Raw genomic sequence first — 19,564 nt, forward strand, 5'->3', positions numbered from 1 at the left:
GTATATATACACTGCACAGCACCACTCCTCCTGTCCTGTATATATACTGTGCACTGCATGGTACCATTTCTCCTGTTCTGTTGTCAGAGAGGCGACATTGGTCTTTGGGAATGTCAATACTGGTTTATTATTTTCAGTTTTTTTTATGGGAAAATTTAAAAAAATATTGGAAAATCCATTTAAATGCATTATCCCAAGTAATCTCCTATGCCGAGAACTTGGAATCGCCAGGGTCCAACCACTGAGACCCCCCAAGGTTCCTGAGAGCTGGAGCTCTAAAGAGCACCATGTAAATGGACCTGTGGTCGATCATGCGCACTTCGGCGCCATTCACATGTGGCTCTTCAAATAACGCCTTTAAGAGGAGTGTTGAAGGGCAGGACAAAGTATAGCAAAATTCACTGATTGGGGGTGGGGAGTGTTTGAGTATGTGGACTGGTGGGGTTTTATGTGGCAGTGCTGCTTTTTTGTCCCTGTCCGGCCCTGTGTGTGTGATTATACAGTGGGGCTGTGCGCATGTGTGTGATTATACAGAGCGGCTGTGCGCGTGTGTGTGATTATACAGTGGGGCTGTGCGCGTGTGTGTGATTATACAGTGGGGCTGTGCGCGTGTGTGTGATTATACAGTGGGGCTGTGCGCGTGTGTGTGATTATACAGTGGGGCTGTGCGCGTGTGTGTGATTATACAGTGGGGCTGTGCGCGTGTGTGTGATTATACAGTGGGGCTGTGCGCGTGTGTGTGATTATACAGTGGGGCTGTGCGCGTGTGTGTGATTATACAGTGGGGCTGTGCGCGTGCGTGTGATTATACAGTGGGGCTGTGCGCGTGTGTGTGATTATACAGTGGGGCTGTGCGCGTGTGTGTGATTATACAGTGGGACTGTGCATGTGTGTCACTATGCAGTGGGGCTCTGCGTGTGTCAATTATACAGTGGGACTGTGTGTGTGTGTCATAATATATATATATATATATATATATATATATATATATATTTCACATGCTTGCAGTCACAAGACCACCTGTTCCCGGCGCAGGCACTGGAGAATCCTCACAGTGCATGCGATATGAGGATTCACACATAGTGACTGTAGACATGTAGCTTAAGATCCGACAACCCCTTTAAGGATGGGCCGCTACTCATGGGCCACTGCGGTGTGCTTGCCCCCCAGGCTAAAATTTGCCAGTCAGCCCCTGCTACTCAGTATTGAATATGAATCAAGATTTTTACCGAAAACAGAAACATTTTAAAATTTCATATTCCTGATCACAGGAGCAAAGTTTTCGTAGAGCAACAACTATTTTATTTTTGTTTTAAGCATAAAGGGTTAGGAAAACACATTTTCTACCCAGGAAAAAAAGTTGTTACATAGTGTAATTAAAGTTTTTTTTTACATAGCTTGCCATTTTTATGGACAGTTTAAGTAGAAATGTTCAAAAATATGAAACTCAAGGATATTTTATTAAAACATAATAATTGTTTTTTTTTTATCATAGCAGATGACTGTATCAGGAGATCAGAGGGACAGCTGACATCTTCAATTTTTAAATCTGATGATCTTGAGATCATGCAAGATACAACTGAAGTGAATGCCATTACTCCAGATATATCATCATCCATTCACAGCAAAGATCTGTCATCTGATCCTATGAAACGGGTCCCATCTTCTGATTCATTACTGACTTCTAAGGAAAATCAAAGTCACAAAAGAGGCATTAAAAAACAAACTGCTCCTAAAGCAAAGAAGTCATTTACATGTTCAGAATGTGGGAAAAGTTTTAACAAGAAATCACATTTTTTTACTCACCATAGAACTCACACAGGGGAGACGCCTTTATCCTGTTCAGAATATGGAAAATGTTTTAACTGGAAATCAGGTTTGGTTAGACACCAAAGAGCTCACACAGGGGAGAAGCCATATTCATGTTCAGAATGTGGGAAATGTTTTATCCAGAAATCAGCTCTTCTTATTCATCAAAGAACCCACAAAGGGGAGAAGCCTTTTTCCTGTCCAGAATGTGGGAAATGTTTTAAGCAGGAATGGCATCTTGTTACTCACCAGAGAACTCACACAGGGGAGAAGCCTTTTTCCTGTTCAGAATGTGGCAAATGTTTTACCCTCAAAGAGAATCTTGTTAGACACCAAATAACTCACAAAGGAGAGAAGCCTTTTTCATGTTCAGAATGTGGGAAATGTTTTAACCAGAAATCATATTTGTTTAATCACCAGAGAAATCACACAGGGCAGAAGCCTTTTTCCTGTTCAGAATGTGGGAAATGTTTTACCCTCAAAGGGAATCTTGTTAGACACCAAATAACTCACACAGGAGAGAAGCCTTTTTCATGTTCAGAATGTGGGAAATGTTTTAACCAGAAATCAGTTTTGTTTACTCACCAAAGAACACATACAGGGGAGAAGCCTTTTTCCTGTTCAGAATGTGAGAAATGTTTTGTGAAGAAATCACATCTTGTTAGTCATCAAAGAACTCACACAGGGGAGAAGCCTTTTTCCTGTTCAGAATGTGGGAAATGTTTTAACCAGAAATCAGATTTGTTTACTCACCAGAGAACTCATACAGGGGAGAAACCTTTTTCCTGTTCAGAATGTGAGAAATGTTTTGTGAAGAAATCACATCTTGTTAGTCATCAAAGAACTCACACAGGGGAGAAGCCTTTTTCCTGTTCAGAATGTCGGAAATGTTTTAACCAGAAATCAGATTTGTTTACTCACCAGAGAACTCATACAGGGGAGAAACCTTTTTCCTGTTCAGAATGTGGGAAATGTTTTAACCAGAAATCAGATTTGTTTACTCACCAGAGAACTCACACAGGGGAGAAGCCTTTTTCCTGTTCAGAATGTGAGAAATGTTTTGTGAAGAAATCACAGCTTGTTAGTCATCAAAGAACCCATACAAGGGAAAAGCCTTTTTCCTGTTCAGAATGTGGGAAATGTTTTAACCAGAAGTCACATTTGTTTACTCACCAGAGAACTCATAAAGGAGAAAAGCCTTTTTCCTGTTCAGAATGTGAGAAATGTTTTGTGACGAAATCACATCTTGTTAGTCATCAAAGAACTCATACACGGGAGAAGCCTTTTTCCTGTTCAGAATGTGGGAAATGTTTTACCCTCAAAGGAAATCTTGTTAGACACCAAATAACTCACACAGGAGAGAAGCCTTTTTTCTGTTCAGAATGTGGGAAATGTTTTAACCAGAAATCAGATTTGTTTACTCACCAGAGAACTCATACAGGGGAGAAGCCTTTTTCCTGTTCAGAATGTGAGAAATGTTTTGTGAAGAAATCACATCTTGTTAATCATCAAAGAACTCACACAAGGGAGAAGCCTTTTTCCTGTTCATAATGTGGGAAATGTTTTAACCAGAAATCAGATTTGTTTACTCACCAGAGAACTCATACAGGGGAGAAGCCTTTTTCCTGTTCAGAATGTGGGAAATGTTTTAACCAGAAATCAGATTTGTTTACTCACCAGAGAACTCACACAGGGGAGAAGCCTTTTTCCTGTTCAGAATGTGAGAAATGTTTTGTGAAGAAATCACAGCTTGTTAGTCATCAAAGAACCCATACAAGGGAAAAGCCTTTTTCCTGTTCAGAATGTGGGAAATGTTTTAACCAGAAGTCACATTTGCTTACTCACCAGAGAACTCATAAAGGGGAGAAGCCTTTTTCCTGTTCAGAATGTAGGAAATGTTTTAACCAGAAATCAGATTTGTTTACTCACCAGAGAACTCATACAGGGGAGAAGCCTTTTTCCTGTTCAGAATGTGAGAAATGTTTTGTAAAGAAATCACATCTTGTTAGTCATCAAAGAACTCACACAGGGGAGAAGCCTTTTTCCTGTTCAGAATGTGAGAAATGTTTTAACCAGAAATCAGATTTGTTTACTCACCAGAGAACTCATACAGGGGAGAAGCCTTTTTCCTGTTCAGAATGTGAGAAATGTTTTGTGAAGAAATCACATCTTGTTAGTCATCAAAGAACTCACACGGGGGAGCAGAGTTTAGAATAGATTGGAGGGGTGTGAGGGTGTTAGAGGGGAGGCCACAGAGCAGGAGGTTACAGTAGTCGAGGCGGGAGATGATGAGGGCATGGACTAGGGTTTTTGCAGATTCTTGGTTTAGGAATGTACGGATCCGTGAAATATTTTTGAGTTGAAGGCGGCAAGAAGTGGAAAGGACTTGGATATGCGATTTGAAGGAGAGATCAGTGTCAAGGACTACCCCGAGACAGCAAGTTTGTGGGACTGGGGAGAGTGGGCAGCCGTTTACTGTAATGGACAGGTTCATTGGGGGGGGGTCGCGTGAGATGGGGGAAAGATAATGAATTCTGTTTTGTCCATGTTAAGTTTTAGAAATCTAGTGGAGAGGAAGGATGAAATAGCATTGAGGGATTCTGGTTAGTAGGGTGCTGGTATCTGGTCCAGAGATGTAGATCTGTGTGTGATCAGCATAGAGATGATACTGAAAACCGTGAGATTCTATGAGCTGTCCCAGGCCAAAAGTGTAAATGGAGAAGAGCAGTGGCCCTAGAACTGAATTTTGGGGGACTCCGACAGATAGGGGGCGAGGTGAGGAGGTGGTGTGTGAATGGGAGATGCTGAATGTTCGGTCAGTTAGGTATCATGAGATCCAGGACAAAGCCAAGTCTGTGATGCCAAGGGATGAGAGGGTCTATAGTAATAGGGAATGGTCCACTGTGTCAAAGGCGGAGGACAGGTCCAGGAGGAGGAGGATAGAGTAGTGTCGCTTGCTCTTGGTGGTTAATAGGTCATTGGTGATGTTAGTTAGGGCAGTTTCAGTGAAGTGGTGTGAAGCCTGATTGTAATCAGTCGAAAAGGGAGCAGGAAGATAGATGGGAGGACAGTTCAAGATGGACGTGTTGTTCCAGTAGTTTTGAGGCATAGGGGAGAAGTGATATAGAGCGATAGCTAGATACAGAGGATGGGTCAAGAGAGGGCTTTTTTGAGGATAGTTGTGATTGAGGCATGTTTAAAGCATGAGGAGAAAACACCAGTTGTTAGTGATAGGTTGAAGTTGGGTTAGAGTTGAGATGAAGACTGTGGCGAGGTTTGGGATGAAGTGGGAAGGGATCAGGTCAAGTGCACAGGTGGTGAGATGCGATCTTGAGAATAGAGTGGAGAGTTGATCTTCGCAGTGGATTTCGAGGTGGAATGCTGGGTAGTTGGGAGGAAGGGCTCTGGGGTTGTCAACTAAAACTGTCTGTGATGTTCTCAATCTTCTGCTTAAAAAATGAGGTGAAGTCTTCAGCTGAGATGAGTGGGGAGGGAGGAGGTGCAGTGGGATGGAGGAGAGAGTTGAAGGTGTTGAATAACTGTTTAGGATTGTGAGACAGGGAGGATATGAGAGACGAAAAGTAGGTTTGTTTAGCTGTGGCGAGTGTGGTCTTGAAAGTAGTGAGGGACTGTTTGAATGCGATAAAGTGCTCGTTGGAGTGGGACCTTTTCCATCTCCGCTCTGCAGCCCTGGAAGCTCGTCTCAGTTCTTTGGTCAGTCTGGTGTGCCAGGGCTGTCTGTTGATTTTGCGAGCTTTGGTATGTGTGAGAGGGGCAAGAGATTCCAAAGCTGCAGCTATTGTGGTGTTATATAGAGCAGCAGTATCATCCGCATTGTGTAGGGAACTTATGTCTGTGAGAGGGAGGAGTGGATTCAGAGAGTGAATGTAGATCAAGGTGTTTAAGATTTCTGCGAGGGTGTGCAAGTTTGCGGGGTGGGGATTGTAGACACGGAGTGGAGAGGGAAGAGAATGTGAGAGGGTTGTGGTCAGAGAGTGGAAGAGGTGAGTTAGAGAGGTTAGATAGGGAGCAGAGGCGGGTGAAGATGAGGTCCAATGTGTGATCATCTTTGTGAGTGGCTGCAGAAGATCATTGAGTGAGGCCAAAGGAGGAAGTGAGAGATAGAAGTTTAGTGGCAGCTGAGAGGCAAGTGTCAATGGGGATGTTGAAGTCGCCCATGATGATAGTGGAGATGTCCGTGGAAAGGAAATGAAGTAGCCAGGTGATTAAGTGGTCAAATAAGGTGGTGGCTGGCCTTGGGGGTGGTAAGTGACAGCCAGTTGGAGGGGGAGTAGATGCGCACAGAGTGCACCTCAAAGGAAGGGAGGGTAACAGAGGGTGGCAGTGGGAATGGGGTGAAGGAGCAGTTATCTGACAGGAGAAAACCAACTCCTCCGCCATGCCTGCTGCTGGGGCGGGGTGTGTGAGAAAGGTGGAAGCCACCATAGGAAAGTGCAGCAGGGGAGGCTGTGTCAGAAGGGGTGAGCAAGGTTTCAGTGATGACGAGGAAGGAAAGTTTGATAGTAATGAAAAGATCGTGGATGTAGGAAAGCTTGTTGCAGACAGAGCGAGCGTTCCACAGAGCTCCTGTTAGTGGGACTGGGGAAGTGGGGGCTGAGCGAATGGGTATAAGGCTAGAGAGGTTACGGAAATTTGTGATGGAGCGTGGGTGGGAGGTAGAACTGTCTGTGGGGATGTGGTGAGGAGGACCAGGATTTGGAGAGATATCACCAGCAGTGAGAAGGAGCAGAGAAAGTGTTAGCAGGTGGGAGCAGGAGAGGGCATGAGGTGGCTGTCTGTGCTTGGAGAGAGAGAACTGTATGTTAAGGAACAGTTCTGAGGAGGAGGTGAGATGGATGGAGAGGATTGAAGAGGAGATGAACAGTATACTTATTGTATAAGTGTTTTTATTTTAACAGGACCAAACATGAGGAATGAGAAGGGCTTGTCCAACTAGTTGTCAACCTTTATAAACATCAAAAATCCTACAGAGGGAAAAGCCATTATCATACCTAGAGTGTGAGAAATGAATTACAGGAAAATCGTATATTGTTGACCTTCAAAAATAATTCAGACGGGGAGAACCTATATAGTTGACAAATTGCACAAAAACATGATGCGCGTGGCGTGCGTTCAAGATGAGAATATTATTGGCACGATAATGTGAATATGCCATGTTTGAGTCTCCCTAAATCTTCAAAACAGGCTTTCTAGGAAAGTTCCCACGATCTATGAACAGCCAGCAGAGGGCGCCTCACCGCAAATTAAGCTAAATATAGATCATTGACCTATATTTAGCTTCATTCCCCGGGGTTTTGCAGCAAGGAGCAGCCTGCATTAGCGGAACTCCTTGCTGCAAACTGTTTTAACCCCTTCAGAAGGATTTACATCGTTGGACTTTACAGATCTGCGGAAGGTAAGTATATTGTTGGTTTATTATGTTTTTTCTTTCACAGAACGAGGGTCTTCAGTGATTGGATTGGGCGTTAAATAAAATATTACAACAACCTTTGTTTTTATTTCATTAAAATAATTTTTAATAATGTGTGTGTGTTTTTTTTTAACCCTTTCATTCAATTGGATTAATAATGGATAGGTGTCATAATTGACCCCTCACCATTATTAATTAGGCTTAATGTCACCTTACAATAGCAAGGTGGCATTAACCCTTCATTACCCCATATCCCACTGCTACACGGGAATGGGAAGAGAGTGGCCAAGTGCCAGAATAGGCGCATCTTCCAGATGTGCCTTTTCTGGGGTGGCTGGGGGCAGGTGTTTTTAGCCAGGGGGGGGGCCAATAACCGTGGACCCTCTCCAGGCTATTAATATCTGCCCTCAGTCACTGGCTTTACTACTCTGGCGGAGAAAATTGCGCGGGAGCCCACGCCAATTTTTTCCGCCATTTAACCCTTAATTTTAAGAGCTAGAACGGGCAAATTTTGCAGATACACACTACTAACATTAGTAGTGTGGATTATGCAAAAAAAAAATGGTGATATGAGATGGTTTACTGTATGTAAACCATGTCTCATATCATGTCGGGTGTAGGAAGGAGAAAGCAAAAGCCGGTAATTGAATTACCGGCTTTTTGCTATCTCGCGCTGTATGAAAGAATAATATATATATATATATATGTGTCTACTGACATATATATATATATATATATATATATAGACAGTATATATGTTTTTTTTTTTTTTTAACACATGGATCCCTTGTATAGGCGTATGTCGGTTTGGCAAGCCTGCGATAAAAACACGCAGTACGGCTGCCATACGGATTACATACGGAGGATGCCATGCGCAAAAAACGGTGACACACCCTGCCTACGGAGGAGCTACGGACCACTGTTTTCGGGACTTTTCAGCGTATTACGGCCGTAATATACGGACCGTATTTGCATACGCTGAGTGTGACGCCGGCCTTACTGTGCAATCGGGCATCTCTGCAGTGACCGGCGGAGTTGATAATTATTGTTCCTGCCTGTATGGGAGTAGTTTTATCGCCCTCGCTGTAGCATGTCCAATAGCCAGTACATAGCAGGCAGCCTTTCTGGCGACTAATTACCCTAGGTGCAGTACCTAATCTGACCTGAGGGTAAGGGGGGCGCCAGAGAGCTGCAGTTTCCAAACCGGAAGTGGGAAATAGATAAAGCCCCTGCAGAGGGAACCAGGGGCAAACAAACAACCCCGGTTCGTGACAAATTGGTGTGAGTAGTGGGGACGATAAAGGTATCCTCCCCAGGATCCCTGACATACTGTGGGGATCCATGGCATAGTGTTTGCAGCATGGTGTGAACCGTGACAATTATATGGGAGTTTTATAGGATAAACCAAATACCAGCAGAAAATAAATGACCCAAAACAAACATTTATCAGTAAAAATAACTCCTTTTTATTAGGTAAAGTATAAAACAATTGCAACATTTTCCAATACCCGTCGCATTTCCATTTTTCGTGATCTTGGGTTAGGTGAGGGCTTATTTTTTGCATGCCGAGCTGACGTTTTTAATGATACCATTTTGGTGCAGATACGATCTTTTGATCGCCCCTCATTGCATTTTAATGCAATGTTACGGCGACAAAAAAAACGTAATTGTGGCATTTTGACTTTTTTTTCTCGTTACGCTGTTTAGCGATCGGGTTAATTCTTTTTTTATATTGCTAGATTGGGCGATTCTGAATGCGGTGATACCAAATACCGTATTTACTCGTATATAAGCTGAGATTTTCAGCACTTTTTTTGTGCTGAAAATGCTCCCCCTCGGCTTATACACGAGTCATTGTCCCAGGGGGTCAATGGGGGAGAGGGAGGTGCAGGAGCCGGCAGCTGTCACATCATCATACTCACCCACTCCTCACGTGATCACTGCAAGTCCTCCATGCATCACTCTGTTGTCTCGGCGAGGCAGCTTCTTCCTGTGTTCAGCAATCACGTGGTACCGCTCATTAAAGTAATGAATATGGATGCATCTCCACTCCCATAGGCGTGGAGCGCATATTCATTACTTTAATGATCTGTTCCACGTGACCGCTGAACACAGGAAGAAGCTGCTGGTCCCGAGACAACAGAAAGATGCAGGGACATGCAGAGACAGCGTGAGGAGGATGGTGGAGGACGGGGAGCCGAGCAGAGCCATGCACTCAACGGGGAGGACGGAGGAGCCATGCACTCAACAGGGGGAGGACGGAGGAGCCATGCATACAACAGAGGGAGGACGGAGGAGCCATGCAACTATGCAAATAGTTTAAAAATTAAGTAATGCTACTTAATCTTGTCTCCATTCTTGCCCTTTATGTAAATACTGAATGAGGGACACTCGTTAAGTCTAAAAATAGGTTACATGCCTCTGTATAAACAGACTCAGAGAAAGAAACAGCCAGAGAGTTTATGCCAAGACATCAATACATCTCAAAAGGACCAGAGACAGCACAGCAGCCATTTTACATCATGGCTCCATTACGAGAGACAAGGATCTATCATTCTATAGGAAACAACCTAGGGGTTTTCTTCCTCAGTTGGAAGAATACAGATCTGCTCCATTGACCATCGCTGAACCATGGATATGGTTGGAGAAACCAGGATGTGATTCTCAGGTCAACTGGCCTTGTACCTTGTATGGACTCAATGGACTGTCATCTTCCTACACTTGTTGTTACCTCCTCTCTGTGTTTGTGCCACAGGTGGAGTAACCAACCCCGAAATATGAAGCCAGGTTGTGATCCTCGGATCAACTGGCCTTGTATGCACTGTTATCATCCTATGCTTGTCGTTACCTCCTCTCCATGTGTGTGCCACAGGTGAGGTAGTGGCCCTGGAAGATCTGTAGTCACAGCTGCTATTATCCCAGCAAGTCAGTGCAAGGGCGAGACTCTAATGTTCACCCATATAGAAAAAGCTGACAGCACTCACTTTATTGGGGCGCTCGTTCCAGATCCAAGGAACCCTCTTGAAGAAAATCTAGCAATCAGAAGAGGAATGAACAGTGCCACATCCAGGTGTAGTAGCAGAAAAAAGACTTTATTCAACCATAGAAAAAGTACAACGTTTCGATCAAAAGTAGATTTTTGTCAAGTATACACAGTGGTGGAAAGGGCTGACTTTATATATTATGGAGCTACAGCAAGCACCAATCACCTTTAGGTCACAGCCTACTCATATAAGAGATCAATAATAAATATAAATAACAAACATCAGAGCTACAGAGGGTCCATATCTATTACAATATGCAACACTGAAATGTGCATAATCAATAAATACATACAAACAACATATATACAAAAAGTGTTCATCTAAACATCACCAAATGAAAATAAAGCTTCCCCATCTCTATAGTAACCAACATCAAATCCCTGAGGCAGGATGTTAATTAATGCAAAAGAATACCTCAGAATACCCCAATCAAATTCTCTTTCAAAAAAGGCGCCAGAAAGTTTCTAAACCGGGAGGATCACCAATCCATGATCCTCTCACATTATAGCCCGGCATTCCTATAAACACCAATCCTGTGTGCGCTAATATACAGTAATCCGGCGGCTGAGCTGAGCACATGTCACACAGCGGCATCACTGGTGTGTGACTCACAGCCAGGCCACGTAATACACCAGAGAGTCCCAGCCAGCGCGCAAGAACGCATAACCACCGGAAGAGGCACCGCCACACATCCGGAATGAGGCCTCATCCAGCGATCACACGGCGCTCACGTCACAAGATGGTGTCACCAGTCACCTGACCACCCAGAATACACCGCAGACCCATGTATGCACATAACGTTACTCAGAAGAACAACGCCATACCGCGCAGGCGCATTACATTACTAAAGGGAGACCGCTCCTCTGTATGTTGTCGCCCATCTCCAAAATAATAGAGATATACAGGAAAAAGAAAAAGGTTGCCATCGTATTATTCCTTTTCATAATATCTCAAAGAATTTATGCAATCGACAGATCATTAATAGAAAATAGATAAACATATAAAGCATTATAGATAGTGATGAGCGAACGTGATCGCCACTGCTCGTTACTCACCTAAGTACTGTACTCGGCGAGCACCGAGCATTTCCAGGATTGCTCAGCGGGAACTTGGGTCTCCACACAGCATTTTTTTCAGTCTTCAGAGACCCAATCAACATGCAGGGATTGTCTGCCAGGCACTGTAACGCCGCAACATCTTTGTTGTGGTCTTGCAGTGATTGGCTGGCCGCACAGCATCATCAGGAGTATAAGAGACCTGGCGCCGCCCTGCTGGGCGCATTCAGCTCCGGATTCAGACAGTGTAGGGAGAGCTTCTGCCGAGATAGGGCCAGATTTGGGAATTTCTTAGTGTGGGGTCTACCATCCTAAACTACTCAAATCCAGCTAAAAGAACAGTCCTAAGGACTAATTACAGAGTATATAGATTGCAGTGCTAGGTAGGCAGGGGAGTGTATGTGGCTCTATACATATCAGTGCAAGGCCTGCAGGCGCTGTATGTGGGTATATAGATAACAGCGCATACATCAAGAGGGTCCATTCCATTACTGTCTGCTGCTGCCTATTACATATATACATAGCCCCAGGTATAATTGGCTTGGAAAATTTTTTTTGCCAGGTTAATAGAGATTATTTTATTGCAAAGCAATCCAGAGCCCTTTTTTTCTCCATTTGCTTTTTGACACTGCACAATACAGCCAGATCCTTTTCCTAGCACAGCGTGAGAATCCAGCAATTTTAAAGTGGTCACAAAAATCACTTATGAGTGCGCAGAAAAATCTTTCATTTTTATGTGGTATGGTAGAGTAGAATTTTTTTGAGTGTCAAACACATTTTCTTGACACCATTTTGCTGAACCCCTCCCAAAAAAGACATACAGACCACATATTTTACAGTGTGGTATATCTGTGACACACCTCATACATCCGTGTGCTAAAAATTTGGGCATTTTAGGCCAAAATTCCATTTTTTTGCTGTCTGTTACTCTAGTTATACACAGCACTATTTTGCAGATCCCCCCCAAAATACAGGCCACATATTTGGCAGTGTGGTATCTCCGTGACAGGCCTCATATACAGTATCTGTGTGCTCAAAGCTTGGGCATCTTAGGCCAGTATTCCAGTGTTTTTCCTGTCTGTTACTTTAGTTATATACAGCACTATTTAGCAGACCTAAAAACAAATACAGGCCACATATATGGCTGTGTGGTATCTCTGTGACAGGCCACATATCTGCGTGCTCCAAGTTTCAGCACTTTAGGCTGGTATTCTAGTGTTTTTCCTGTCTGTTACTCTAGTTATATACAGCACTATATAATCCAAAGTGGACTTATATGATATAAGCCGCGAGAAGAGAACCATATAAATAAAATAACTGCTGTAGATATGTAAAGGTAATGGTAATCCATACAAAATTCCCCCTATCCACATCAGAGATACCCGGCCAACATGGCCAAACACATATGGTTTCAATTTCCAAAGTGCTAATGCTAACAATATATTCAGCAGCGAGTCCCCAAGCAGACCAAATGGTGCAGTGAGCCAGTCAATTCTCCCTCGTGTGCCCCGACGCGCGTTTCGCCCAGAACTTCTTCGCCTATTACCTTTACATATCTACAGCAGAAGATAACAGTTTTTGATGTTTTGATGCACAATATTAGGCTCCCTAGCAGGTTCATAGACATGTCAGCATAATTGGTAACATAGTTGTGATATATATAAGGTGGTGTGATCTGGTCATTCTCTTTATGTATGCTTTGTTTGTTGAATATCGCTTGGTCTTGCTGTTTTTATTTACAAAAATTGAATAAAGATTTATATATATTTATTTTATGGTTCTCTTCTTGTGGCTAATATCATATAAGTCCGTTTTGGATTATATATTGTTTTGAAGTGCCATGGCAATTCTACAAGGACATTTTTTAGTGTGAAAATATACAGCACTATTTAGGAGACCTAAAAAAAATACAGGCCACATATTTGGCTGTGTGGTATTTCCGTGACATGCCACATATCTGCGTGCTCCAAGTTTGGGCATTTTAGGCCTGCATTCCAGTGTTTTTCCTGTCTGTTACTTTAAAAACAAATACCTATGAATAATGGCAACACACATTTAAAGATCATAAAAATTAAAATTTTATTAAGGCAGATTAAAACAACACCAAAAACACTTAATAATAAAATACAGATGAGGATCAAATGAACAAGGATGTGAAAAGGTGGAAACGCCTGGAAACATACATTTATCTGACACTGAATAGTAATAGAAAATAACTTGCTCACATACAAAAACTAGCATAAAAACTAGAAGCAGAATATTTTAAATAGAACAGAGGAACCTCGTCTAATAAGCCAGTGCGTGGGAAAGTTTCAGCCAAGACACATATATTAGTATAGATGAAGGCCGACAGAGGTCCTGTAAATTTACTTAACTAACTAGTATGTGAGAGAAAGTTAAATTATATATACATATTTACCAAATCAGATGAAGGATAACCAGGCATCCACCACACCCAACGCGCGTTTTGCATTGAAATGCTTCGTCCAGGGGTGGATAGACGCTGGTTTGATTCCTTTTTATATTGCAATAGGCCAATAACACAGGGTACTCGGAAGAAGACCAAGGCGCATGCGCAAATGAACAAAGAGGTCAGATTTACATCGCAATATTATAGAACAAATTAACTATACGATACATATATTTTATACATCCGGAGGGACTTCAAAACTCCCCGCCGCATACTAATGTCAGAAATTCTAAGAAGCGGCAGTAAGAGAAAAACGCCATATTGTTACTGAATCCAAACGTCATGGATACCAACACATGCGATATATTCCGGGAACACCGCCGCAGACACCAGTTGTCACATGACGAAGCCACATGATCATGTCACATGCTAAATGAGATGTATCGTCAGCAGTATAATAGCGACGGAGATGCAACCCGGAAGAGTGCCGCCAAAGTAGGACGCCGTGTCGTCATGGATACCAAAACACGCGATGTATTACGGGAACAACGCCGCAAATACCAGTTGTTACATGACAAAGCCACGTGATCAAGTTACGTGCTGAAAAAGATGTATCGTCAGAGGTGCCATGGCAACGGAAACGCAGCCCGGAAAAGTGCCGCCGAGGTAAAGGAAATAAATAGCCGGGAAAAAAAACAAAAAAGGGGAAGAAAATGCATATGATTACCACTCCATACATACAAATGACGTAATGCTGCAATAAATATACAACTAACTATAATTGTGCCAACAAATACATATAATTAATACTAACGAGTATAACAGATTATAGACATAGTGAATATATAATTTAATACAATGACAATTATTATGCCAAATATAAAAATAAGTGACCAAATAAGAGTGAAAATAAATATATCAAATATTAATAATTAATAATATATATTATACATATAAAAAATATACATACATATAAAAAGTATACATATATATAAATATAAATCTGTGCGAATAGAAAAGTGACAAGTGCTTGAGAGACGTCATTCTGGATATAAGATGGAGTGAAAAACGCCAACAAGAATAATATCTAAATAAAAAAATAGGGAGAAAATGCATTAAGTATATGGAATATATGAAAAGACAACTAACATCATAAACACAACAGCTCAAAATGTTTTATTAAAAATAAATATATTATTTAATTAATTAAAAATATATAAAAATATAAAAACAACAAACATGACAAGAAACTGAAAGGAGGACTCATTACAAGGACTATAATACATATTCATTAGAGGAATGGTTGAAAGCTGTTATGGTCATTCAATCCATAGGGTGTAATTGTATTTAATCTGAAAATCCATTTAGTCTCTTTTTGGGCCAGTAGGCGTTTCCAGTTACCACTGCGTGGCCCAATAAAAACCCTATCGATGCCTCTAAAAGATAGTCCAGTAGGGTCACATTAATGTTTATCCTTAAAGTGCCGTGGGATTGGTTTTAAAACTGACAGGCCATCACTGTTCTCAGCGCCTTCGATATCCAGTATATGTTCCCGGATCCACCTCCTAAATTCCCTCGTTGTCATGCCGATGTAAATCAGGCCACATGCACAAGTGGCATGGTAGATAACTTCTTTAGTAGTGCAGTTGATGTTATGAGTGATGGTATACTGTCTAGTTGCATCGGCATTCAAGAAGTCCTTGGTTTTGACCACATTTTTGCAAGCGATACATTTCCCACAAGGGGAACAACCCCAAGCCGGGCCTTTAGATCCAAAGATAAATTTAGTAGTGTCACCCTTATGGTAGCTATGAACTAAGTGATCCCATAAATTACGTGCTCTTCTATAGGTCGCAGCAGGGGTGTCGCCAATTATGTCCGATAAGGTTTTATCAAGTGACAAAATTGACCAATGTTTCTGCAAAATTTTGTATACTTCATCACTGCGCGAGTTGAAATCCAGAATGCATCGTACCTTAGTATCGAAGGTCCTGGTCTTCTTGGGTCTATTTTTTAACAAGTCACACCGATTGCTTAAACGTGCTCTCATGTAGGCTTGACATAGGGTTTTCTTGCCATATCCACATTCTGCAAATCTGTGATGAAGGTCCCCAGCCTGTTTTTCAAAGAAAGAATCGTTAGAGCAAATTCTTCTGTCTCTCATAAACTGTCCAGTGGGAATGTTTCTCAGCAAATGCCTTGGATGTTGAGAGGTGGCATGTAGTAAAGTATTTGCTGCAGTTCTTTTCCGAAACAAATCAGTCTGGATATTACCCATATGATCAACTTGAATAGAGACATCTAGGAATTCAATGTGCTGGTTGCTACTTTGGTACGTAAGTTTTATATTTAGTTGATTATCATTCAAGTATTCAAAGAAAGAATGTAGATCTTTTTGAGTGCCTTGCCAAATAAGCAGCAGATCATCAATGTAGCGCCACCATGCTACAACACCAGAACACAGTGATATAGGATTCGATTGAAAAATGTCCGTCTCCCACAGCCCCAGGAAGAGATTAGCATATGAGGGCGCACAAGACTCCCCCATTGCAGTCCCCTGGAGCTGCAGGTAGAGGGACTCCTTAAAAAGGAAAAAATTGTGGGTCAAATTAAAGTTTAAGGCCGTCAAGAGAAACTCACATAGTGCCCTGTCAAGGCCGCTAGAGTTGAGAAAGAATTGTGTGGCATGAATTCCGTCTTGGTGTCGAATTGACGAATATAGAGACTCGACGTCACATGTCACCAGACACATGTCTGGTTCCAGGTGAATACCATCGAGTTTCCTTAGGACGTAAGTTGTATCTTTCAAGAAAGATGGCAGGATTTCCACCAAAGGTTTTAAATAGTGGTCTATTAGTCTACACAAAGGGTCACACAGATTGTTAATTCCAGAGACAATTGTTCTACCTGGTGGGGTGGTCGAGTCTTTGTGTATTTTGGGTAATAGGTAAATCACTGCCACATTCGGTTCTTCAATCAAAAGTCCTTCCATCTGTTTGTTGGTAAGTATGCCATCTTCCACAGCTTTGGACAACAGTTCTTTCAATTCAGATCTAAATTTCAACAAGGGGTTAAAAGTCAATCGACGATAGCACACAGTGTTATTAATTTGTCTGTACATCTCTTTTTCATATGATTTGACAGGCCAGATTACTACATTACCCCCTTTATCGGAGGGTTTAATAACCACATTCTTCAGTTCTTCTAATTCCCTAAGGGCAACCCTTTCACCCTGTGTAAGATTTGCTCTAACGATTCTTTCTTTGAAAAACAGGCTGGTGACCTTCATCACAGATTTGCAGAACGTGGATATGGCAAGAAAACCCTATGTCAAGCCTACACGAGAGCACATTTAAGCAATCGGTGTGACTTGTTGAAAAATAGACCCAAGAAGACCAGGACCTTCGATACTAAGGTGCGATGCATTCTGGATTTCAACTCGCGCAGTGATGAAGTATACAAAATTTTGCAGAAACATTGGTCAATTTTGTCACTTGATAAAACCTTATCTGACATAATTGGCGACACCCCTGCTGTGACCTATAGAAGAGCACGTAATTTACGGCATCACTGAGTTCATAGCTACCATAAGGGTGACACTACTAAATTTATCTTTGGATCTAAAGGCCCGGCTTGGGGTTGTTCCCCTTGTGGGAAATGTATTGCTTGCAAAAATGTGGTCAAAACCAAGGACTTCTTGAATGCCGATGCAACTAGACAGTATATCATCACTCATAACATCAACTGCACTACTAAAGCAGTTATCTAACATGCCACTTGTGCATGTGGCCTGATTTACATCGGCATGACAACGAGGGAATTTAGGAGGTGGATCCGGGAACATATACTGGATATCGAAGGCGCTAAGAACAGTGATGGCCTGTCAGTTTTAAAACCAATCCCACGGCACTTTAAGGATAAACATCAATGTGACCCTACTGGACTATCTTTTAGAGGCATCGATAGGGTTTTTATTGGGCCACGCAGTGGTAACTGGAAACGCCTACTGGCCCAAAAAGAGACTAAATGGATTTTCAGATTAAATTCAATTACACCCTATGGATTGAATGACCATAACAGCTTTCAACCCTTCCTCTAATGAATATGTATTATAGTCCTTGTAATGAGTCCTCCTTTCAGTTTCTTGTCATGTTTGTTGTTTTTATATTTTTATATATTTTGTATTAATTAAATAATATATTTATTTTTAATAAAACATTTTGAGCTGTTGTGTTTATGATGTTAGTTGTCTTTTCATATATTCCATATACTTAATGCATTTTCTCCCTACTTTTTTATTTACCGTATATACTCGAGTATAAGCCGACCCGAGTATAAGCCGACCCCCCTAATTTTGCCACAAAAAACTGGGAAAACTTATTGACTCGAGTATAAGCCTAGGGTGGAAATGCAGCATTTACCGGTGAATTTCAAAAAATAAAAATAGATCATTCTTGCCCCATAGCTGTGCCATATAGTGCTCTGCATGTTCATTATTGCCCCATAGCTGTGCCCCACATAGTGCTCTGCACCATTCATGATTGTCCCTATAGCTGTGCCCCATACAGTGCTCTGCACCGTTTATTATTTCCCTATAGCTGTGCCCCATATAGTACTCTGCACCGTTCATTGTTCCCTATAGCTGTGCCCCATATAGTGCTCTGCACCGTTCATAGTTCCCTATATAAAGCTGTGCCATTGCCGCTGCTGCTGCAGTAAAAAAAAAAAAAAGCCATACTCACCTCTCTTGATTGCAGCTCCCGGCGTCTCATTGCGGCGCCTCCATCTTCCCGGCGTCTCTGCGCTGACTGATCAGGTCGGGTTTCATGAAACCCGACCCGATCCCTGTGTGGGGTCGGCGATGCGGTACGCGACTTTCGCGCCAAAGTCGCGTTTCGTATGACGCGCTTGCGTGGGCAGAGTGATGACATAGGTCTTAAGGGCGTGGACGCCTATCGCCATGTTGTCGCTTGTGCGCTGTAGCGATTTGCACTGTGTAACACCAGCTTTTCAGTTCAGGGACGGACGGAGGGGAGAGAGAGAGAGAGAGAGAGAGAGAGAGATATGAATAGGCGGCTCCACCCCTATGGGAGGTGGAGCCGCCTATTCATTTCTCTAATGAGCGGTCCCACGTGACCGCTGAAGAGGGGAAGAAGCTGCAGCACAGAAGACCGTGGGACAGCAGGGACAGCGCGAGGATCGCTGGGACTAGGTAAGTATACCTCAGCGCCCTCACCCCCTCACCCGCCGACCCTGCCACCCACCTTGACTCGAGTATAAGCCGAGAGGGGCACTTTCAGCCCAAAAATTTGGGCTGAAAATCTCGGCTTATACTCGAGTATATACGGTAGATATTATTCTTGTTGACGTTTTTCACTCCATCTTATATCCAGAATGACGTCTCTCAAGCACTTGTCACTTTTCTATTCGCACAGATTTATATTTATATATATGTATACTTTTTATATATATGTATATTTTTTATATGTATAATATATATATTATTAATTGTTAATATTTGATATATTTATTTTCACTCTTTTTTGGTCACTTATTTTTATATTTGGCATAATAATTGTCATTGTATTAAATTATATATTTACTATGTCTATAATCTGTTATACTCATTAGTATTAATTATATGTATTTGTTGGCACAATTATAGTTAGTTGTATATTTATTGCAGTATTACGTCATTTGTATGTATGGAGTGGTAATCATATGCATTTTCTTTCCCTTTTTTGTTTTTTTTCCCGGCTATTTATTTCCTTTACTTCGGCGGCACTTTTCCGGGCTGCGTTTCCGTTGCCATGGC

General features: G+C 42.1%; 1 protein-coding gene and 1 long non-coding RNA gene across 2 annotated transcripts in view; one reads left to right on the plus strand and one right to left on the minus strand.

Annotated features, from left to right (window-relative positions):
* Positions 1–9,858, plus strand: part of LOC138666336 (oocyte zinc finger protein XlCOF7.1-like) — a 28,443-nt gene extending 18,585 nt beyond the window's left edge. The window contains exons 2-6 of the mRNA XM_069754564.1: positions 1,812–2,104; positions 2,327–2,469; positions 2,818–3,141; positions 3,490–3,697; positions 9,674–9,858. Coding sequence (XP_069610665.1) covers positions 1,812–2,104; positions 2,327–2,469; positions 2,818–3,141; positions 3,490–3,697; positions 9,674–9,858 — 1,153 coding nt within the window. The remainder of the gene's footprint in view (positions 1–1,811; positions 2,105–2,326; positions 2,470–2,817; positions 3,142–3,489; positions 3,698–9,673) is intronic.
* Positions 9,859–13,431: 3,573 nt separating this feature from the next.
* Positions 13,432–18,803, minus strand: LOC138662813 (uncharacterized). Its single transcript, XR_011318073.1, has 3 exons — positions 16,657–18,803; positions 15,725–15,865; positions 13,432–14,836 (listed from the first exon to the last, which is right to left on the minus strand). It is a non-coding gene; the product is annotated as an uncharacterized lncRNA (long non-coding RNA).
* Between the last annotated feature and the right edge of the window lie 761 nt (positions 18,804–19,564).

Source organism: Ranitomeya imitator, chromosome 2 (assembly GCF_032444005.1).
Source record: "Ranitomeya imitator isolate aRanImi1 chromosome 2, aRanImi1.pri, whole genome shotgun sequence".
In the NCBI taxonomy this organism is placed as follows: Eukaryota; Metazoa; Chordata; class Amphibia; order Anura; family Dendrobatidae; genus Ranitomeya; species Ranitomeya imitator.